The sequence below is a fragment of the Phymastichus coffea genome, unplaced genomic scaffold, assembly GCF_024137745.1.
Source record: "Phymastichus coffea isolate CEN01 unplaced genomic scaffold, Cenicafe_Pcof_1.1 PCOF00083, whole genome shotgun sequence".
Taxonomy (NCBI): domain Eukaryota; kingdom Metazoa; phylum Arthropoda; class Insecta; order Hymenoptera; family Eulophidae; genus Phymastichus; species Phymastichus coffea.
Genome location: NW_026706894.1, coordinates 125,512 through 147,722, shown reverse-complemented (window position 1 = coordinate 147,722; position 22,211 = coordinate 125,512). Strand labels below are relative to the sequence as shown.

Genomic DNA, 22,211 nt, shown 5'->3' with positions numbered 1-22,211 from the left:
TTTGAACTTCGCGGGTCATGAATTGATTGTCCAGGCAGAGTATCTCTGGTATATATCAGGAATATACGAACGCAGGCAGCTCAGTTCATAATCAATGGCGGGCAGACGTCATATACACCCACACACACACACATTGTGGCACGCTCGCTTCCCTTCCCGGCTTCCCGTTCCCGCTACCGTGCGCATACACAATGTTAATGCAATACGTCATATATATATATGTATTATTTAAAAAAAATATGCCGTGGCTTGCAACGATCGCTATTGAGAAATGAAGTGGTCAGTTTTCTTTATTGTTCAACTTAGGATGCTCCGTCAACGGGATCAAGTATTTGTCGAGATAATTAACTTGGATATCTACGATGTGCTCCGCGCTTTACATAACCTTAATTCGGTGCTAGAGGAGAGGGTATCTTTCGTAGATGATGATCGTTCACTTATCTAGAATGATCGACTATCTTTGTTCTCTTTAGCTTTGGCTTTGAAATATAAAATAAAAATACATTTTTACCGCGATCTGTGAATTTCGCAGATTTTATAAACTTTTCCCTTCTTGTAAAATATTCTTTGGAATATTAATATTGCGTGTTTATCGATTATTTATTCTATTGACGTTTGCAATACGTTTGAACATGTTAAAAATTAATAATTATTGTACAATAATTACAATAAGTACAATAATAAGACTTTAGTTGTTTTACAATTATGAATATTAATTGAAAAATTTTGTATATTAACATAATATCGATATTTTCGAAGAATCCGCATCAGCAAATGGTGATTGATGTCCATGGAAACATTTCAGTGTTTTCAATGTATTTTAATATTTTGAATTCCCAAATGGTATTATATTGTGATCGTGATAAGAAATATTGATTAGAATTATAAGCTTTTGCAGTGTGACTAAAAAAAGTATAATCAGAATTGGTAATTATAGATTCTAATTTTTTCAAAATTAATTTGAGCAAGTACAGCCATAACGAGATACTTGGGTTTGAAAAATAATTAATTATAAATTTAATTATGAATATTATAAATGAATAATATAATAAATATTGCAAACTGAATAATCAAATCATACGAAATGTTAAAAAAATATATCAATATTTCAAGGTACTTCATACAATCAATTAAATTTATCCTTAATAGACGAATATGAATCCACAATTGTTTTACCTAATTTATTAAATTTCTAAGTTGTAAAACGTATAACTTGTGAATACAAATTTTAGCGAAATAAAAGTGCGTAATAGCCTACGGGACGAACGATTGTTACTTCAATGGCGCGGTCTACACATCCCTGCACTATACAAACACATTATTACGTACTCTCTAATTTAAATTGTAATAAATACACATCCCAGAATTAACTATAATGTATAAAAATGACATACTTTAAACAATGAAGGTATTTTGCTTAACTAATTTTAAAACATGACTAATATTTTGATGTGCACACACATAGACACACTCGCACGCGTACGCACATATATGTATATAAATGTATGTATATGTATGCATAAGTAAAATGGCTATAACTGGCTATAAAATATATTTTGCAACTCAGACTGAACTCGATATCCTCGCCACATTTACGAGATCAGTGCGAGAATGAGAGAAAATACGATATCTTATAACGTAAACATCACGCACATGTTTATATTCAATTCAATTTGTTAATTTTCTTTTGTTTTATCGAAAATTTTTATAATCTCGGAACGCACAAAAAATGTATATTCATCAATACATGCTGTTTAAAAATACCTCTACAAGACTTCACTAAAAATTGTTTATTACGAAGTTCCAAGTTTTTTTTGACCAGACCAGATCGAGTTCTGCCAGTGTGTACACCGTATACCGCACATGCGCGCAAATACGCGACTTGCCGGTAGAAGCATGAGTGATGAGAACTCGCGGGAAAATGACCAAACGAGACGGTGTCGACAAAACAAAAATAACCCGCGAAATCACAGGACGTGTTATGTAACTTTATTTAAAATAAATTTTAGCTTCAAAGATCTCAACATATATGAATGTTGCTTAAGCCGCGCACTTTCTCAACTTCTTGTGTCAATTATGAATGATCTTTGCGTTGACGTGGCGTTAATTGAAGGGACGTTGTGGTGGACAGAGAAATTATCGATTTTAACGTACAAATCCCATGCAGACTTCTCGACGATTTGAACAATCTCATTGATATAAATATTTAATAGACATAAACATTAAATTAAGAGATGAATTTCTTGTGTCGGAAAATTTCTTTGGCGAGGAAGTATTCTCAATCTTTGATTCGTTTGTTGTACGTCAGAAATGAAGTGCTCCATTATATACTTACATCTACAACTAAATATTTATCGATTCTAATAGATAAATAAACTATATTAAATAGTTAAATGATTTAATTTACTACAATGATACGTAGGTTTATATATTATATACGACTACTGGATATCTACCGGGGTAGGCGTGGAGAGTAGGAGAGGTAAATCTGGGTGGGCAAATCTGTAAGTGGAGAGGGCAGCACCATCTGGAGCCGCTGTTGCGTTTAGCTACTCGACTCGGAGCACGCGCAATGAGTATATGGGTATCTAAACTACGATTCCCGCAGAGTTCAAAATCGACGGACTGGAATTCGCCGAGAAAAAATATCATCGTCGTTGGTGGGGCAGAGTGAACAAGAGTAGTATATTCAGTTGTGAGTCGTCATCGCGAAGTGACTTGTAATCGTCAAGAGCTGTGCGTTGGCTGGATGCGGTGGGTGTTTCCGCCGTGTTTAGTGTTTACCCGCCGCTAGCCCATCGTCAGCAGTCGAAGTCAGCTCTCTCAAGCTACCGACTATAAACGCCGACGCAGCGGCGAGCAAGCTTGTGAGTGTACGAAAGAGAGGGCAAACGACAGAGAAAGAGACGGAGGTATAACCAGATAGATAGATCGCCGACGGCGCCGTGCCCTCTGTTTCTGTGTGTACCGCAGATGAAAAGAGCTGAAGATAACTCGGTGCTGGCAAAGATGGCAGATAAGCGCTTCGCAGCCAACGAATTAAGGTTATGTAAAATGTAGATACCAGCAGGAGCACAGCAGCGCACAGTCAGAGTGATCGGGCAGCAAGCAAGTAAAGCAAAGCGAACCAGCAGCTGCAGCCCGGAATCGTGCTAGTGCGAACAATCATTATCTTTATAAATAGTCGATTGCTCGAAGGGCCAGAGTGTGCTGTGGATCGCAGTGCGCGTGCGGCAGAAGTACGCGACGGTACGGTACGGTGAGAGCGAACGACGACAACGGCGAGCGTGAGCAAGAGAGAGAGAGAGAGAGCGAGCGAGCGAGCGAGCGAGCGCGCGCGAGAGAGAAAGAGAGAGAGAGAACGCGAACGGAGCCGCGTTGGCTGTTCGATGGACAATAGTGCGAGACAGTGCTCGGGGCCGTGGCTGATGGTGTGGTTCTAAACGCGCAGTCCAACTCACAGTGCTCTCTATTCGAGTCAAGCGCAAGCAGCGTAGGAAAATAATGCACGCTACTCTCTTGGAATGGAGGAAGGTGGCCGTCACCGGCGGTGACGTCTCGTCGACGTTTGAGAGTCGTCCCTCGCGCCTCGTTTGTTGAGAAATCGCGACGAGACGACGAGAGGTAGCCGCTCCGCAGCAGAGCAGCAGCAGCAGCCTGCACCACACACACCAGAAAGCTGTGTGAGTGAGTGCTAGAAGAGCGAGCGCGAGTGAGTGAGTGCGAGAGTTGAGGTTCGAAGCGAAGAAGCCTCGCTCGCTCGTCGCGCGCGCCCGCGTTTCATAGATGAGCAGCCGTAGCAGCAAAGTAAGTAGAGCCGTCGGAGCCGCGACTGCTCGAGAGCGACAAGCGCCGTACAAGGCCGCGCCTCCTTGCAGAGATGCTGATCTGAATTGTCGCGAGGACGCCCGGCCGAATAATAGCGCGTCCCCAGCGGGCAACTTTAGCAACAGCAGCGGCGGCCCGAGCATGACCAGCTCGTCGCCGCAGCCGTCGCCGATGCCACCACCACAGGCGCCCAATCAGATGGGCCCGCCCCAGCAGCAGGCGCCCTCGCCTTCTAACCATCCTCATAGCCCTGCGCCCGGCTACCAGGAGGTCTCCGGTCCGCCGCCGCAGCAGCAGCCCATGTCACAACAGACCCCGCCGCCGCTTATGTTTCCACCACAACATCCTGGTTAGTACACTTTTTGCTGTTCGCTTGCCTTCATTTTCATTCCTTCCTCTCTTTCTTCGTTTGTCAACAATACCTGCATTGTACGCTCACATTCTGCCTTTGTTGTGGCCCAATTTACTTGCTCCTCTCACTCTTGACACAATATTTACACTTTTGAGGATTCACTTGGATGCTTCATTCTTTGCCATATTTGATTTTTCTTCAATTCTGATAACAATACTTGTTTTTTCTTGCAGGGCAACCACCACAACAAGGCTATGGTGGTCCACCACCACCTCATCAGCAGCCTCAGCAAAATTATCCCCATCCCCAGCAAATGCCTCCAAACATGGGGATGCCACCACCACATCATCCACATAGCCCATCACCAGGCTATGAAAATGTCCAGTCTTCTCAAATGCAAGGAGTGCCTCAGCAACAAGGCAGTTATCAGCAGCACCCTTCGCATCAAGTTCCTCCTCATCAGCAGCAGTCGCCACACCAACAACCGCCACTTTCGCAATCGCCACATCCACAAGGACATCATCCACAAGGACCTCACCAGCAGGCAGGACCACCACACCCACAAGGTCCACATCAGCAGCCTCCACATCCACAAGGTCCTCACCCTCAGTCGTCACATCAACAAGGACCGCATTCTCAGTCACCACACCCACACTCACAATCTCCTCATCCCCAGGGATCCCATTCTCAGTCTCCCCATCCACAAGGTCCTCACTCGCAAGCTCCCCATCCACAAGGGCCACATTCGCAAGGTCCACACCAGCAGCCCCCTCACCCGCAGGGACCACACCAACCTCCACATGGACAAGGTCCTCATCAACAGCAAGGACCCCACTTGCAACAACCTCCACATGGGCAAGGCCCCCATCACCAGCCTCCTCACCAAGGCCCACATCAAGGGCCCCACCAAGGTGGACCACATCAAGGTCCACACCAAGGACCACATCCAGGTGGTCCACATCAAGGTCCACACCAAGGAGGTCCACATCAAGGCCCGCATCAGGGCCCTCATCAGGGTCCACATCAAGGTCCCCATCAAGGACCACATCAAGGTCCACATCAAGGCCCACATCAGGGGCCACATCAAGGTCCTCACCAACCAATGCACCAAGGACCCCATCAAGGCATGCATCAGCCAGGAGGACCAATGGGAGCTGGAGGCCCACATCAACCACTACCGCACCAGTCACAAATGCCTGTCCCTCAGTATTATCAGCCTCATCCCTCGCAAGTGGGTGCGAGTGCAAGCAGTATGGGACAAGGTGGGCCACCTCCTGGATCTATGCCTGGCCAACAACAGCCTTCACCACCACAAGGTGGTCCTATGGGTCCTGGGCCAATTGGACATGGTCAAGTTGCTCCATCGCATTCCCCCGGTCCTGGATTACCTCATCCACAAGATATGAGGCATAGCATAGGTATAATTTGATGATTTAAAAGATATTTCATTGTTGAATTTGCTCACTATACTTACTTCCTTTCATTCACAAAAAATAAATATAATTAATCAACTTTTAAACAATGATTACTTTTTGGTAAAGTTGACATTTAAAAAATTGTCATGAAAAGATTTTGATATTTGGATTGCATTCAAATAGTTTTAATTAGATGCCTACATTATACAAATATAACTCATTAAAAAATAAAATTTCAACAACATATTATATTACTAGTAATAAGGAATTCATTTCTGAAATTATTTCTGAAAAAGTAAAATTATTAAAAGAATTGTCGCGAACACTATTTACTGTAGACTTTTATAGTCTTATGCTGATATGAAGGTTCTTAATTATTTTTTATCAATTAATTATTTAACCAATGAACCTATTAATTAATTATTTTTATTTAATAATTAATTTAATTAATTAATTAATCACTACAAATAAAGTTACCATTTTCATCGCGTAGTTTACAACATATAAATCTATTATTGTTCTTCGTGCAATAAAGTAACTGTATATAATTTATATGTAATAGAATAAACATTTATAACAAAAGTCATAAATTAAAAAAAAAAAATTAGAATCTACTGATAACAAATCGTATTCTTCAGTAAAAAAAATTATCATCAATTTATATTAAATATATTTGTAATTTTTGCAGTGAAGAGAGAATAATGCCAGTAAAATGTTGTAATAATATAAAAAATTGCAGTAACTTATATGATACTCATACAGTTAGATTAAATAATAAAAAAATTAATAAACTAATGAATAATGAAATTGTTGAATTGTACCGTATTATAAAAGGGTGACAAAGAAAAAAAGAACAAATAAACAAAGTTTTTCATGATTTTTTCCGACGCTAACTAAACACCATACTAAAATAAAATCGATTTTCAACAGGTAATCAACAACCGCCAGGACCAGGAGGCCCAGGTGGACCAGGTGGACCAATGGGCCCCGGAGGACCGATGGGCGGTGGAGGTCCTGGATCCTTAAGTGCAGGCGGTTCAGTTGGACCAATGGGTGCTAGCGGGCCTGGAATACCTATGGTTCCTGGGGGTACAATGGGTGCTGGTGGACCGAGTGGCCCAATGGGAGGACCGGGAGGTCCAATGGGAGGACCACCCGGTGGACCGAGCGGCCCGATGGGAGGACCCGGAGGACCGATGGGTGCTGGAGGGCCGCCACCGCTGATGGGTGCAGGTCCTGGTCCCGGTTCTGGCGTGCCAATGAGCGGACCCATGTCATCGCCAGGGTCCATGGGCCCGGGAGTTCCGCCACCGCCTCACGGCCAAGGACACATTAGTCCAAATACTCAAAACGGACAGCCCCCGCCCGGTCAGCAAGGCCCAATGGCTGGCGGTCCTGGCGGTATGCCTGGGCCACATCCCGGACCAGGACCAAGTCCTGGCCCACCGCCGGTGCCTGGCCAAGGGCAAGATAATCTAAACGCGCTTCAAAAGGCCATCAAATCGATGGAGAGTAGGGGTCAACACGAGGATCCGCGCTACGTGCAGCTGGTCGCTATGATGAAGGCCCGACAGCAGAACAGCAATGAGACCGGCAGCTCGTTGTTGAGCCCACCGCAGATGCAGCAGTTTCACGCGCAGATAATGGCGTATCGGTCGTTGTTGCGCAATCAACCACTTAATTCTCAACAGATGATGGCCGTGGGCGTGCGCCCGGTCGATCCAAGTCAAGCGGGTCCTATGGGACCAGGCGGTCCACCGCCTCCACACGGGCCAATAGGCATGCCCGGTTTCGGACCGCCTAGAATGGGAATGCCTGGTGGCCCGCAGCCATCGACCTCGCAACAGCAAGGCCATCCGCAGCAACAGCAGCAGCAGCAGCAACAGCAACAGCAGCAGCAACAGGGACCACCCGGTAAAAACAAAGTGACGACGTTACCCAGGCCACCTGGTATCGACCCACTGGCGATACTCGACGAGCGCGAAACCCGCGTCGCTCAGAAGATTGCCCAACGTGTCGAGCAGCTCAACAACCTGCCACCCAACCTGCCTGAAAATATACGAACTCAGGCCCAGATCGAGCTGAGGATGTTGCGAATGCTGAACTTCCAGAGACAGTTACGTGCCGAAATAGTCGCGAACACGCGCAGGGACACGACGCTCGAAACCGCCTCTAATCTCAAGTCATACAAGCGCGTTAAGCGACAGGGAATCAGGGAAGCCCGCGCTACGGAGAAGCTGGAGAAGCAGCAGAAACTCGATGCCGAGAGGAAGCGCAAGCAGAAACACCAGGAGTTCCTCACCTCGGTGCTACAGCATGGCAAGGATCTCAAGGAGTTCCACAGAAACAATCAAGCCAAACTGGCACGGCTTAACAAGGCCATCATGAACTACCATGCAAACGCCGAGAGGGAACAGAAGAAGGAACAAGAGAGGATAGAGAAAGAGCGTATGCGCCGATTGATGGCTGAAGATGAAGAGGGTTACAGAAAGCTCATCGATCAGAAAAAGGACAAACGTCTAGCGTTCTTACTGTCGCAAACTGACGAGTACATCGGCAATCTTACCGAAATGGTCAAGCAGCATAAGATGGAACAAAAGAAGAAACAAGCCGAGGAACAAAAGCGCAAAAAGAAAAAGAAGCGGCTGTCAATGGATGGCGGTGGCGAAAATGGCGAAGATATCGACAGTGAGGACGAGCATGTAACCGTTATCGAGACCGCCACCGGCAGAAAGCTAATCGGTGAGGACGCTCCCTTGTATAGTCAGCTGAGCGCTTTTCTGGAAGCGAATCCCGGCTGGGAGGCCGTCGAGTCGGACAGCGAGGACGAGGACGAGGAAGGCGAGGGCGGCGAAAATGGCGAGAACAAAGATAAAAACGCATCGGAGGACATTAAGGCCAAGAAAACGATACAGAAAGCCAAGGTTGAAGATGACGAGTACAAAACCGAAGAGCAAACCTATTATAGCATCGCTCACACGGTACATGAGAGCGTCACCGAGCAAGCCAGTATTATGGTTAACGGGCAGCTCAAGGAGTACCAGATCAAGGGCCTCGAATGGATGGTCTCGTTATTTAACAACAGTCTCAACGGCATCCTCGCCGACGAGATGGGTCTTGGCAAAACGATTCAAACGATAGCACTTGTCACGCACCTCATGGAGAAGAAGAAGGTTAACGGCCCGTTCCTCATTATCGTACCGCTGTCGACGCTGTCTAACTGGATCCTCGAGTTCGAGAAATGGGCGCCGAGTGTGGTGGTGGTATCTTACAAAGGATCTCCGGCTGGTCGCAGGGCCATCCAGTCGCAGATGCGCGCGACCAAGTTTAATGTACTATTAACTACTTACGAATACATTATCAAAGACAAAAGTGTGCTGGCGAAGCTGCAGTGGAAATACATGATAATCGATGAGGGCCACAGGATGAAGAATCACCATTGTAAATTGACACAGGTGTTGAACACTCACTATATCGCGCCTCATCGACTGTTGCTCACGGGCACGCCGCTGCAGAATAAACTACCCGAGTTATGGGCGCTGCTCAACTTTTTACTTCCATCTATCTTTAAGTCTTGTAGCACGTTCGAGCAGTGGTTCAACGCGCCGTTCGCCACGACTGGCGAGAAAGTCGAGTTGAACGAGGAAGAGACTATTCTTATCATTCGACGTTTGCATAAAGTTCTACGTCCCTTCTTGTTACGGCGTCTGAAGAAAGAAGTAGAGTCTCAGTTGCCAGATAAAGTAGAGTATATTATTAAGTGTGATATGTCTGGCTTGCAGAAAGTTCTTTATAAGCATATGCAGAGTAAAGGTGTTCTACTGACTGATGGATCTGAAAAGGGCAAGCGCGGCAAAGGCGGCGCCAAGGCCTTGATGAACACTATAGTACAGCTTCGTAAACTTTGTAATCATCCGTTTATGTTCCAACATATAGAAGAGAAGTATTGCGAGTACTTAGGTATACAAGGTAGTGGTGTTATCACCGGACCTCTTTTATACAGAGCTTCTGGCAAATTTGAACTGTTAGATCGTATCTTACCTAAATTGAAAGCGACTGGTCATAGGGTATTGTTGTTTTGTCAGATGACCCAGCTTATGACTATTATGGAGGATTATCTCAACTGGCGTGGATTTCTGTATTTAAGATTAGACGGAACAACAAAATCCGAAGACCGGGGCGATCTGTTGAAAAGATTCAACGAGCCTGGGTCGGAGTATTTCCTATTTATTCTATCGACGCGAGCCGGCGGTCTTGGTCTGAATCTTCAGGCTGCGGATACTGTAATTATATTTGATTCCGACTGGAATCCTCACCAAGACTTGCAAGCTCAGGACAGAGCTCATCGCATCGGCCAGAAAAACGAAGTGCGAGTGCTACGACTTATGACCGTCAACTCAGTGGAAGAGAGAATATTGGCCGCCGCCAGGTATAAACTGAACATGGATGAGAAAGTTATACAGGCTGGTATGTTTGACCAGAAGTCGACGGGCTCCGAACGCCAGCAGTTCCTGCAGAGTATCCTGCATCAAGACGACGCCGATGACGAGGAGGAGAATGAAGTACCCGACGACGAGAGTGTCAATCGAATGATCGCCAGATCCGAAGACGAGTTTCAAACTTTCCTTAAACTGGATTTAGAGCGGAGGAGAGAAGAGGCGAAAAACGGACCCACGAGAAGAAGCCGGCTGCTCGAAGAGTCCGAATTACCGGAATGGTTAGTGAAGAACGACGACGAGGTGGAAAAGTGTTGCTACGACGAAGAGGAAGACAAGATTCTAGGCCGAGGCTCGCGGCAGCGCAAAGAAGTCGACTACACAAACAGTCTGACGGAAAAAGAGCTGATGCGAGCGATTGGTGACGACGGATGTGAGTTTGAGGAAGAAGAGGAGGATGATAAAAACAAAAAGAAAACGAGAAAAAAGAGAAAGCGAGGCGACGAGGATGAGGAACCTGTTGTAAAAAAGAGGAAAGGGGGCGGAATAAGTCCAAAGCTGAAGAGGTGTATGAAGAAAATAATGTCTACGGTGATAAATTACACGGAACCCGACGGCAGGACGTTGAGCGAACCATTCATGGATTTGCCGTCGCGTCGGGAGTTTCCAGACTATTACGAGATCATCAAAAAACCACTGGCTATCAATAAATTGATACAGAAGATTGAGGAAGGCAAGTACTCAGAGCTCGACGAGCTAGAGAAGGACTTCATGCAGCTATGCAAAAACGCACAAATCTACAACGAGGAAGCGTCGCTGATCCACGAGAACTCGATTGTGCTGCAAACGGTGTTCTCGAACGCGCGAGCGAAAATTGAAGCCGAGGCGACCGGCTCCGATGACAATCGCGACGAGGATTGCTCAGACGGCGATTCCAATTCTAGGATGAAGTTCAAAGTGAAAGGCAGGAAAAGTGAAGGAGGCGGACGTGGCGGTCGGAGAAAGAGAATAAGTAAAAAGTGTATTTCAGACGATGATGACGATGCCGATGATCATTGAGTGTATATAAGCTTAGAAATCTATAAGGTTTTAAATTATATTTCGATAAATTTTCTTATAAGTATAAAAATCATGATTTTAAAGACACCGAAATGTCGATAAAGAAATAAAAGAAGCTAAATCAATTTTTTAAACTGCTGTAGGAAATTTATAGACATTTTTTTTTAATTTTAGGGTACACTTATATATAGTAAATAAAAATCTAGAATCGAATTTTCCTTCTATCCCCCCTATTCTAATTTTGTCTGTAATCAAGAACTTTCACAGAAATGGTAATTGTGTATATTAATTATATACAGTAAATGAGATAGATCGTATTAAATATATCGTTGTTTTTATTCTGTACCTCCTGTCCTCTATCTCCTAGTCAATATTTTTTTCTATTCATTAATAATTCATATATTATTTCTAAATTAATTTATTATGAACGATTATAGATGATTATTTAAATTGCAAAGAAAGTTACACAGGATTCGGAAAATGAGCGCAGACCGTTTGCTGATGTGCATAGTACGTACATATCTATCTGTCGATAGTGTCATTTCAAGTATTGATGTAATTACTAAATAAATTGTTTTTACAGCTTATATTTAGTCGTTGCACGTGTGTCAAGGCAAAATGAAAATAAAGAGTTAAACCAATTGCCAAATTCTGAAAATTGTTAAATTTATAACCAAAACAATAACATTTTTAATACACGAAGATTAACCGAAATTGGTGATCACGTGACAATATGGCCACCAACAAGTAGGTCGTTACCGTCTCAAAAAAAATTATTTTTAAATATTGGAAACGTTTTTTAATGTGACAAAAACAGTTTTTCAACTAGATAAAGCTATTTTTCCATCTGAAAATTTTAAATGGTCCAGAATTGGAAACCACAGTAGAAATATACATCGGCAATTCCTGTGCTTGCAGTATATAACGACCTATTTGTTAGAGGCCATGTTTTCGACCACAGTTTCGACGTTTATCTTGTAAAAACCGTTCATAGATGGCAGTGGCAAATTTTCCACCAGCCATAGCCAATGAGTTAAGGCGCACCCTCAACAATCAACCAACCCTTTATCTCGCTTTTGTTAACCTCTAAAATACGTCAGCTTATTATGCAATACCGATGAACCGATCATCTCTTCATATTTCCTGGAGCTCTACAACTGTGCCAAGTGTAGAAGTATCGGATTATAAGGGCTTCGTTGTGCCAGGAATATAGGTTCGTCGAATTGGCCTCGCGAGTGTGCTGTCTGCGTGCAAAACGTGCCCGTGACTATACAGTGTCATCCCGTGATTCAAGTTGGTTATAGCCATTAATTGAGGCTTCTGCTTTTTTCCTTAACGTGATATAGATAATAACTCCGAAACATGTGTTGCTATTTTGACGCGTCCGAGTTATATGCTGCTCGTTATGAACGATGTAATTTTGGTATGCAGCTTTATCGCATATTGTCACACGATATATGATATACTAAATATATACATTTCAACTGGTTAGCAGTATATGAAATTTACTGTTTTGTATTGAAATGTTAAAATTTGAATAATACTTGTTTTTATATTTTTGTATATTCTATTTTTAAATACTAATGGTATTTTGATTTTTACCAGTAACTAGCAAGGTTTGTCATTATAAACCATAGTTATTAATTTGCATATATTAAAAGTTATATAAACAAAGGATATAGTGCAGTTATTTTTTCTTCTACTAAATTCTTTCAAAATAATTACAGGATGAAAGTGAAAGGCTGCACAGCCAAGGTAGTTTAACATGATCTTGACCCTACAATCAATCAAGTTTAGTCATAAAATATGTATATCCAGTTCCAAACTAATATCAGTGACTGTGAGTCTTATCAAAATAAAATTTATTGTAATAGAAGGATAATTTAATGTATATTTATTGGTTTTTTTATTCAAATTTAAGCATTTTGCAAGTGTTGCACAACCAAAATTAAAGCCCAAACCAGAAAAATTCAAAGAACCTCCATGTGTCACTGTCAGCGAAAGAAGCAAACTACGTTCCATCGTCATAGATTCAAAAACTCTTGTTCCTCCTGACACAGATTATGGTTATCTTGAAACTAAAGATATTATCTATAACAAAAATAAAGCAGGAACTATGCATAAATGGAAATGGGGAGAGATAGAAGTCAATCCAACAAAACTCCATAAGTATTGTCTTATGTTGTCAAAAATAAGATTAACTTGTAAGTTATACATATTTGTTAATCAACAATAAGTCAGTCACTGAAATGATTTTAAAAGCATACATATTTACATTTTAGCTTTAGTAGTCATCACTGCTATGGGTGGTTATGCTATTGCGCCAGGAGCATTTGAACTCTACAGCTTTCTGGCATGTTCAGCTGGAACTGGTTTAGTTTCAGCAGCTGCAAATGCTATTAATCAATCCATGGAAGTTCCTTATGATGCTCAAATGGCACGAACCAAAAATAGAGTTCTAGTCCGTGGTTTGTTAGCGTGAGTATTTACGTAAAAATGTTTTAAATATCAAAATACATTGATCGTATTGGTAACTGTATGTATTTAACTTTTAGTCCAGGGCATGCTATTACGTTTGCTGCAATATCCGGTATGGCGGGAATAGCGTTGCTGGCACAAGTCAATACTTTAACAGCAATATTAGGAGGTGCCAATTTCCTTTTATATACATCAATATACACCCCCATGAAACGCATTAGTATTCTAAATACGTGGGTCGGTTCTATCGGTAAACTATTTTAAATTTATTTGTTTTTAAATTAAAGAAAAAAAACTTGGATAAGCAAAAAAATATCAATTTCAGTTGGGGCAGTACCTCCCTTGATGGGATGGGCAGGTTGCGTTGGTAGTATAGCCGATCCTGGTGCATGGATAATGTCTGGAATATTATTCGCGTGGCAATTCCCTCATTTCAATGCTCTGTCGTGGAACCTGAGGCCAGATTATACAAAAGCTGGATACAGAATGATGGCAGTCAGCAATCCTGATCTCTGCCGACGAACATCATTCCGTTACACAGTTGTACTCACGGCGCTTTCGTACTTGGCACCTGTTTTAGATGTGACACATTGGTGGTTCGCCCTTGCATCTACTCCTTTGAATGCGTACTTTCTGTATCTAGGTAGGGATTCGGAAATTTGTGTGAGTTTAAGTGATGTTTTCTTACATTGAAATTAATTACCTTTTTATAGCATGGGAGTTCAACAAAGAAGGTGACGCTAAGACATCGCGACGATTGTTTCGATTTTCATTGATACATTTGCCAATTTTAATGACGTTAATGCTTATAAGTAAGAAATACTGGTTTCTAAAATCCGATAAAAAGGAAAATTCACAATTGACTGAAGTTGAAGGAAAAACTAATCTTGTTGAAACGATATCAAGAGTTCTACAACCGACGTCAGCTTGAATAAATGATTCGAGGCTGATGCAAATTTGCGAAACTGACGTAGATTCGCAAATTGTACACATTTGTAAAATATTAGTCGAGAAGACTTTGTAAAATACGATATTGTAATATAAAGAAACGAAAATGCGAATTTGTTGCAGTGATAACAATAAAGTACTCTTTTAAGTTTAAACGGTGGATTCAATAATTAAAAACTTTTTATTGAAGATAAAACAGCATTAAAAATAGATCAATCATTTAAGTAATATTATTTACAAAAGTAAAAAAATATTCTTTGTCAACTTTCTGTCTGGTCTATTTTTCTTTGTGCGGCAAACTCGATGGCAGTCTTTCGTCTTGTTTTCGTCAAATTTCTGTGGCCTGGGCAATCTAAATTTTCAGTGTAACATTTATTTCGACAGCATTGCCTACAGAGCTGATATTCACATTTGGAGCCCTGAAAACAATCGATTGTTTGAGTTGAGAATGTTCCTAAAGACAACGTGACGAAAATGATCTGCTGATGTACCAATGGATTAGGACAATTGTCGCACAAATTGGAGCCACGCTTAACCGTTACAGCTGGTCTGTTTGGTCGTCTAGCGATTCGCCTCAACTTTTTTAGCCGTTTTCTTGAAATCTCGTTTCCTTCTTCGTCTTTGTACTCGCGTTTCACGGTCGTAGTTTCCTGCTGGAAAAAAAAAATTTCGAAATGAAAATTACACAGTTGAAAAAAACGAAAAAAAAAAAAGAAACGCGCGAAGCCATTCTGACCGTTTGCAATTTCTTGGCTTCCACCTTGTTGATGTGCTCTTCTGGACTATCGCGAACGTATGGCTGACATAACCAAGGCGGAAGCACGAGATTGTAATCTACGAAAAAAAAGAGAAAAAGCATGAATCGGTGGAGCATTAAGCACGGAAGGGGGGGGGGGCGATGCACGCACCCTCGTTTTGGCGTCGCCAAACCAGACGACCCTCGTGATAGGGCAAATACTTGTCCTTGAGCGCTGCAACCACCGTTCTAAAGGACTCCATGGTCGAGTTCTGCGCCAACATCGTTCGCTCATCTGCGTTGTCCGGCAGCAGAAAGCTAATCTCAAAAAGCAGCGACAGACAGCAACGTGAGAAACGGGGCGAGACCGCGTTAAAGAGCGCTCGAGCGGATTCTACGTACACGTGCTGGAACAGCTTGAACAGGTGGCCGCGGACGTAGGAGGCGGGGGCCGGATGGCGATCCAGAATGTCCAGGTACTCGGTGGCCGGCTCCCAGCAGGCCGGATAGCTGCCCTCGAAGATGCACGGGTTGTAGAGGTTGCCCTCGGCCGACATGACGGCCTCCGCGCCGGTCTCCCGCAGACACCTGACCGCGTCTTGCAGGCTCTGGACGTTGCCGTTGGCGATGACGGGCACCCCGAGCGCGCTCCTGCGAACGAGCGCTCCGCCGTCAGTCGAGAGCAAGTTGGCCGAGCAGGCCGGCGGTGGTGACGACTCACTTGACGGCGCGGATGTGCTGCCAGGAGGCCAGACCCGTGAGCGGGCCCTTCTGCTCCCTCGTGCGGCCGTGCACCGTGAGCAGCCTCGCGCCCGCTGCCTCGAGCATCCTAGCGTACTCCACGGTCCTGCCGACGTCCGGGAAGACCCGCAGCTTGCACGTGACAGCTATGCGCAGGCCCCTGCTCATCGTAGACACTGTCGCGCCAACAATGCTTCGTTTGAGAATTGGTCTTACGTGTCTGTCCGCGTGCGGCGACTCGCGTACCAATGTCGCTCAGCAAGGCCCAGTCGTCCTGTAGGAAGGCTCCGTAGTGGCCTCTCTTGGCGATCGCCTGCGGGCAGCCGATGTTCACGTCGACCGCGTCGCAATGGGGCTCCGCCAGCTGGGCTGCCTGCAGCAGCGTGCGCGGGTCGTTTCCGCAAAACTGCAACGATCGATCGGTTGCTACGGGCGCCATCGGGGCCAGGAGCTCAAAGAGTACCCCTCCAACTCTGTACCTGGACGATGAGTGGCCGATCCTCGGGAGCGCTGGCAAGCGCCTCGGCGCGATACTTGGCGTCCCGGCAGAACACCGACGAGTGCAGCATCGGCGTGTAGCAGAGCTGCGCGCCGTGCCTTCTGCTCAGCAGTCTCCAGGCCAGCTCGCTGGCGTCTACCATCGGCGCCAGCACGTAACGAGGGCAGCCCAGCACGTCTCTCCACAGGTTCGCCTCTTCCTTCTCGTCGCTCGGCTGCGCCGGGCCGCCGTCTCTCTCTGCCGCCGAGTCCATTTCTGTTCTGGAACACCAGTTTCTCTTTAGAAAACCAACTGCGTTTCATTTCTCGATAAGCCTTGCTACATTTGTCCGGCGGTTGGGCTCTTAAGCAGCGAACAATCAAATCTTTGCTCAAACGCTCTTAATGCTCCTCAATGTTCGCCGATTGCCCTGCTTTAAATGTGCCAGTATCGCTGTGCCCCGCAATCAGTCTAGCTAATAAAGGAATCGAAACCTCGCTTCATTTTCCGTCAACAGCTTTCAAAACAAGACCGTATTTGTGCTCGGATTATACACCAATCACTTAGCTTTTCTCTATGCCCTTGATCGTTAACATTTGAACGGGTCTCTTTCAGTTCGATCCCAAATGAAGGATATGACTTGAAAAATTTTACGTATTAAGAGTTTCCGTTCAAATGTTGCGTCTTCTTTCACAAACCGACTTAGGAGTTGGTGAATTCAAGCTTGGCGCGCGCGCCTGTATGTGTGCGTAAGGATGAGCTGACACTCATCAATGGAGCATCACTGCTCTTCGAAAATCAATTAACAACTGACGAGATTTTTATTCTTTTAATGCCTACACGGATCGAGGACAACGATACTGGTATATCAAAAATGGACGGCGAGAAGAAAATTGAAATAAATTATCCGATAAAAATACGTACATTCGTAGGGAATAAATGGATTATAAAATGAAATGAAAAACGAGGAGGAAGCTTTGAAAAAAGTAGACATTGAATGAAGTAGTCATTAAAGTTTTTATTTCCAGCTTTATTTCCAATGAATTATTCAATGAAATAATCAAATAGCGCGCATGGATACAAAATGTACTTAAAGCATCTTGCCTTGTATCGCATGGAAAAAATATGTGCTTCAAATGTATAGCCCCATGCCTGTAGTGCTATTCGCTCGATCCGACAACGTAATCGCTTATCTTCTCCAACGTACAGCGAGATCCACGCGATGTTGGCATTTGCCTACGTAAAAGACGCAAAAATGCATTACACTGCTTTCTTTAGGAAACGGTAAAAACCAACGTGCGGCAATGCTTTGCAACACATCTTTATACATTTAAAAATTCCTCTCTTGCTTTTATTCATTCCTTTAATTAATTTTTTATTCAGTCTTTGTTGCGCAACGAAAATATAACCACGGACGCTTACGATTTTTTTTTTGGACTGTTTTATTTCATTGCGGAACAATGGGCATCGCTCGTTCTTTCAAGTTTTATATCGTTAATATAGGACAGTAAAATTATTCGTTAGAAAAGCTCGCGTTTCTCGGCGAATATACACGTTTTTCATTATTTATGCAAAATAGAGGTCTAAACTTTTCAATTACGCACAGGCGCACTGTGGCAATTGCATATCTTGGTTTACTTTACATTCGATGAAATGGATGAAGCGTCAGTTTCCGTTTATACACGCCAAACAATCCTTTGATGATGACTTTCGCATGGTTTTGCGTCACACCAGTGTGATGCTAGGTCAAGTGATATTGACGGATCAACGAATCTTTGACAAAATTATGGATTAAAAATCAAGGGCAGACGAATCTCGTTAATGTATTTTTATATTTGTTTAATCGATTAAAAAGCCATCGGCTGTATCATTAATTCGAATGCACTCGAAGAAATCACACTTTACAGTGGTTAAATTGTGTATTTTTTAACTAGCAAATTCAAGATATACACTCTGCAATTGTTTATAAATCATAAGAGGAGCACTCGCACAATACGCTTTTTGTTGCAGTACTAAAAAATGTGCATTACTGACTTATACACGTAACGTTTTGTTGTAATCGTGCGTAAATTCTACAGACACGCCTAAATGTAACCCCGCTAATTCTTTTCCACTATCACTCTAGTAAAATATTTAGTTTAACTCGAAAACTACTATCTACGGTAAGTTTTGATTTTCATATGTGCGTCATAATTGACATTGCGATTATACGTTTTATCTGTTATCAATCAGAATCTATATCCTGTAATAGAACGCAATGATTTTCAATACGTTTTAATTGATTGGAATAAATTTTAATGATCGTTACCATTATATCTGAATTCTAGTTAAACGTATTTTTATAGTATAAGAGTAATTGAATAAACAATTCTTTTCTCGAAGCTGTTTCTGCCCTTGATGAAATAACAATTGCTACCAAAAAATAAATATTCATCATTGTTTTTCGTTCAAACAAAGATTGTCATAGTACTGCTGAAGTGTATTCTAAAATTTAGCAATAATGGATAACTGCATATTTTTATTTGTTCACAGACTAAGTGACGATTCCTACTCCTACAGTGATATTTGAAATCCTTACTCGTTTATCTAATAATGCTTTTTCTTCTTCAATTGCATGTTTCACAATCAACTGCCAAATACTTGGTGGTCGACACGAGAGCTAAGTTAACAAAGTAGTAGACGAACAATTGTGTAATTGGCACACGAGTTTCATTGAGTGATTGTGATTGTACTAAGATTCATCGACATATCGCACCGTTGATTCGTGAAAATGAATTGATAACGCCTCGAAAGCAATCAGTTGCAAACTCGACGTTCGTTAAGAAACGGCGTAAAAATGTGCATCGCCAGTGGTGGGGACAGAGGGGAACCGAGCGCCGAGAAGGCCATTGCGCACAGCCGGACACTCGGGAGCAGGTCGGAGCGGGCCGGCAGCCTAGGCGCTGGTGAGCGGCGGAAAGGCGAAGCGGCTGCTGCCGAGCGGCGGCGACTTGGGCGAGGCCGGCTTGGACAGCTCGGACTCGGGGATCGGCGAGAGCTGGGCCGACTGGGCGAGGTGCGGGCCCACCTTGAAGCGCGGGCGCTTGTGGCCGAGGGGCGCGCGCCTCACCCTCAGCGCCCGCTTGTCGGCGAGCGCGGAGTGCCTGGGCGGCAGGGCCAGCGGCGGCAGCTTGACCGGCGCCAGCGCCGGCGGCTCGGGCGGGCCCGCGGCCTCCGGGCCGAGCGGCTCGACCTTGTTCTGGCGCGCGCCGCCGGCCGCCTCGGAGTCGATGGCCCGCTGGCGCGCGCGCTTCCTGAGCCGCGCGCGCAGGAAGCTCTGGATGCGGCGCACGGTCGCGCAGGAGCGCGCCGCCAGCTGCTCGGCCTGGCGCGGCTTGCGCGGCTGAGGCTTGTCGGCGGCGGCGGCGGCGGCGGCGCGCCCGGCCGGCTGGCCCATGATGGAGAAGCAGCAGGACACCGGCGAGGGCGTCGAGGGCTTCAGCTCCAGCGGCTCGAGCCGCTGCGTCGGCCGGCGCTGGCCGTCGCCGGCGTCGCCGCCGTCGCCGTGGCTCATGGTCTGCGACAGCTCGATGGACGTTTCGTTGAATTTGGACTCGTAGGAGAAGTAGAGGTGGAAGTCGCGGCGCTCCTTCTCCAGGCTGGTGCGCTGCACCAGCGTGGTGGAGCCGGCGCGCTGGATAACGCGCGCGCTGCTGCTGCTCGAGGCGTGGCTCGAGCAGAAGTAGACGTCGCGGCCGTCGGCGCGCCGCCGCGCGGCCTCGTCGGCGTCGACGCTCTGGCAGAAGTGGTAGCGCAGGTCCTCGGCGCCGGGCTCGGAGCCGCCGCGGGCCAGCGCGCCGCCGGGCGGCACCGCGTCGGCTGCGTCGGCGGCGGCGGCGGCGGCGGCGGCGGCGACGGCCTGCCGAGCGGCCTGCTTGCTGCGCACGTACTCGTAGGTGGTGACGCCCAGGCAGGCGATGTAGCCATGGAAGAAGCACAAGTGGATGAGCAGCACCGCGGCCACGGCCGAGAGGACGCCGACGACGCAGACGACGAGCAGGGAGCCGGTGCCGGGCAGCGGCAGGCTCAGCGGCAGGGTCACGTTGTCCATGCCGGTGTGGTTGAGCTGGCGCAGCTGGCGCCACTCGAGGCGCGCGAGCGAGAGCTCGGCCGCGCAGAGCGCGAGCACGAGCAGGGCCAGGCAGACGGCCGAGACGAGGCAGGCCACGAAGGCCGGGTAATTGCGCCGGCCCACGCAGTTGTTCAGCCACTTGCAGTGGTGGTCGAAGCTGGCCACGCACTTGTTGCAGACGGAGCAGTGCTTGGTGCGCGCGCTCGAGGCGTCCACGTTGCACAGGTGGCAGCGCCCATCCTCGATGACGTGCAGGTGGCGCGCGCGGTCGAACTCGGGCACCAGCTGGTCGCGCGGCTGGCGCCTAACGGCCGCCTCGGCGGGGTCCAGCAGCAGCGCGGCCAAGTGGGCCACCAGGTGCGCGCAGGTGGCCGCGAGAACGGCGCCGAGCGCGGGCGCGCGCAGCGCCGGCGCCAACGGCGGCAGCAGCCAGACGAACGTGCCGCCGAGCACGCTCAGCAGCACCAGCCAGCCGAGCAGCTGCTGCGGGTGCAGCGGCAGCTGCAGGCCGTGGATACGCCGGAAGCGCCGCTGCTCCGGTGGCGTCAGACCCACCTCCTGCAGCGAGCAGAAGCGCGACAGGCCGCTGGCCCGAACTGCTCTCGCCGGCGCACTGCCGGGCTCTCGGCCCCCCGTCGACGTCGCCGCCGCCGCCGCTGCTGCTGCTGCTGCTGCTGCTGCTGCTGCTCGGCCGACGCGCATCGCACAGCGCGGGCATCGCTGGTCGCGCAGGCGAGCCGCGACCCTACTAACGGCCTCCTCCTACCGCCGATGCCGCTTCTCGTCGTCGCATGGAGGAGGGATGCTGTCGACCAAAGATCGAGCGGGTTACAGTTGATGCTCCCTCCGCGGACGCACCGGCACGCTTGAACAGTCGCGTCGCGCCACGACTGGCTCGCGTTCTCGGCGGCCGACCAACTGGGCATTCGTCATTGAACGCGGGACAGTAATAGCGCCGCGTTCGTCCGCACTTATGGACGGCTGCTTGGTTATTCACGAGCTGGCCATCGATCCAATCAACAGCTCGTTTATTTCTGCTACGCGAATCAAAGTGAAAGCTTAACGTTCGATCAGCTTCCCCCAGCCGTCGGCCGATCCTAAACAGCGAACGACCCAATCCTCGAACGGGGAGCAGCTCGCGCGCGCCGCGACAAAGTGGAGCGCGAATCGATGGCCAATCGCGCACCACGACCCTCTTCCCGTGTACAAGTGCAATGAGTGACAAACTGGACATAACTTACCCGAGTTCCAGTTAACGTTCCGATCCGCTGCTCGTCTCATCAATCCTTTGTCTTGCTGGTTCCACATACCATCGGATATCTTGGCTTTACAACTCACCCCCCGCCCCCTCCACGCACCGCACAGACACACACTCGGTATTGGACGTTAACGGTGTACGCGCGTGTCACTGGGCCGCCTAACTTGCACTCGCGCGAATCGATAGCGGCATAGCAACCTCGTCATCGCGGTGCACCTCCTCGCACGCAACTCCAGAGCGCACTGGGTGGAGAGCCCGCGATGGCTTTTTTCCGCTCGGCGCGCGGCCACCACACTGCGGCACACTTGCGGCCGGCGCCGCGACGAATGCGCAGCCAGCGCGAGCTTGATCGATACGAGGGTGCGTGAGAG

At 46.7% G+C, this 22,211-nt stretch overlaps 3 protein-coding genes across 6 annotated transcripts; 2 read left to right on the top strand and 1 right to left on the bottom strand.

The window, feature by feature from the left end:
* Positions 1-2,547: 2,547 nt before the first annotated feature.
* LOC131668778 (ATP-dependent helicase brm-like) lies at positions 2,548-11,396 on the top strand. The gene is made up of 4 exons (XM_058943210.1): positions 2,548-3,807; positions 3,879-4,177; positions 4,414-5,598; positions 6,526-11,396. Exons 2-4 carry the CDS (start codon positions 3,970-3,972, stop codon positions 11,088-11,090), a joined length of 5,958 nt encoding a protein of 1,985 aa, XP_058799193.1. The 5' UTR covers positions 2,548-3,807; positions 3,879-3,969; the 3' UTR covers positions 11,091-11,396.
* A 724-nt stretch (positions 11,397-12,120) lies between these two features.
* On the top strand, positions 12,121-14,653 carry LOC131668798 (protoheme IX farnesyltransferase, mitochondrial). Of its 4 annotated transcripts, none has more exons than XM_058943237.1 (7): positions 12,121-12,303; positions 12,818-12,930; positions 13,012-13,294; positions 13,373-13,568; positions 13,646-13,818; positions 13,894-14,211; positions 14,282-14,653. In XM_058943237.1, exons 2-7 carry the CDS (start codon positions 12,856-12,858, stop codon positions 14,497-14,499), a joined length of 1,263 nt encoding a protein of 420 aa, XP_058799220.1. In that variant the 5' UTR covers positions 12,121-12,303; positions 12,818-12,855; the 3' UTR covers positions 14,500-14,653. The 4 variants fall into 4 exon arrangements, with proteins under 4 accessions (XP_058799220.1, XP_058799219.1, XP_058799217.1 ...); XM_058943236.1 differs by having other exon boundaries at positions 12,121-12,383; XM_058943234.1 differs by having other exon boundaries at positions 12,121-12,513.
* Positions 14,654-14,681: 28 nt separating this feature from the next.
* Positions 14,682-22,140, bottom strand: LOC131668791 (tRNA-dihydrouridine(16/17) synthase [NAD(P)(+)]-like). Its single transcript, XM_058943226.1, has 10 exons — positions 21,824-22,140; positions 20,124-21,387; positions 16,473-16,691; positions 16,240-16,399; positions 15,974-16,169; positions 15,655-15,903; positions 15,425-15,570; positions 15,253-15,350; positions 15,008-15,166; positions 14,682-14,935 (listed from the first exon to the last, which is right to left on the bottom strand). The coding sequence occupies exons 2-10, from the start codon at positions 21,282-21,284 to the stop codon at positions 14,777-14,779; spliced, it is 2,547 nt and encodes an 848-aa protein (XP_058799209.1). The 5' UTR covers positions 21,285-21,387; positions 21,824-22,140; the 3' UTR covers positions 14,682-14,776.
* Between the last annotated feature and the right edge of the window lie 71 nt (positions 22,141-22,211).

Excerpts from the sequence above, each read along its gene's own strand:
- LOC131668791 (XM_058943226.1), bottom strand. The coding sequence starts at position 21,284 with ATGCGCGTCGGCCGAGCAGCAGCAGCAGCAGCAGCAGCAGCAGCAGCG. Across the intron at positions 15,904-15,973 it reads CAGCACATCCGCGCCGTCAA|GAGCGCGCTCGGGGTGCCCG; the intron begins GTGAGTCGTCAC and ends GCTCGTTCGCAG. Across the intron at positions 15,571-15,654 it reads TTCAAGCTGTTCCAGCACGT|CTTTCTGCTGCCGGACAACG; the intron begins GTACGTAGAATC and ends TTTTGAGATTAG.
- LOC131668798 (XM_058943237.1), top strand. The coding sequence starts at position 12,856 with ATGATCTTGACCCTACAATCAATCAAGTTTAGTCATAAAATATGTATA. Across the intron at positions 12,931-13,011 it reads CCAAACTAATATCAGTGACT|CATTTTGCAAGTGTTGCACA; the intron begins GTGAGTCTTATC and ends TTCAAATTTAAG. Across the intron at positions 13,819-13,893 it reads TACGTGGGTCGGTTCTATCG|TTGGGGCAGTACCTCCCTTG; the intron begins GTAAACTATTTT and ends TATCAATTTCAG.
- LOC131668778 (XM_058943210.1), top strand. The coding sequence starts at position 3,970 with ATGACCAGCTCGTCGCCGCAGCCGTCGCCGATGCCACCACCACAGGCG. Across the intron at positions 4,178-4,413 it reads GTTTCCACCACAACATCCTG|GGCAACCACCACAACAAGGC; the intron begins GTTAGTACACTT and ends TTTTTCTTGCAG. Across the intron at positions 5,599-6,525 it reads AGATATGAGGCATAGCATAG|GTAATCAACAACCGCCAGGA; the intron begins GTATAATTTGAT and ends GATTTTCAACAG.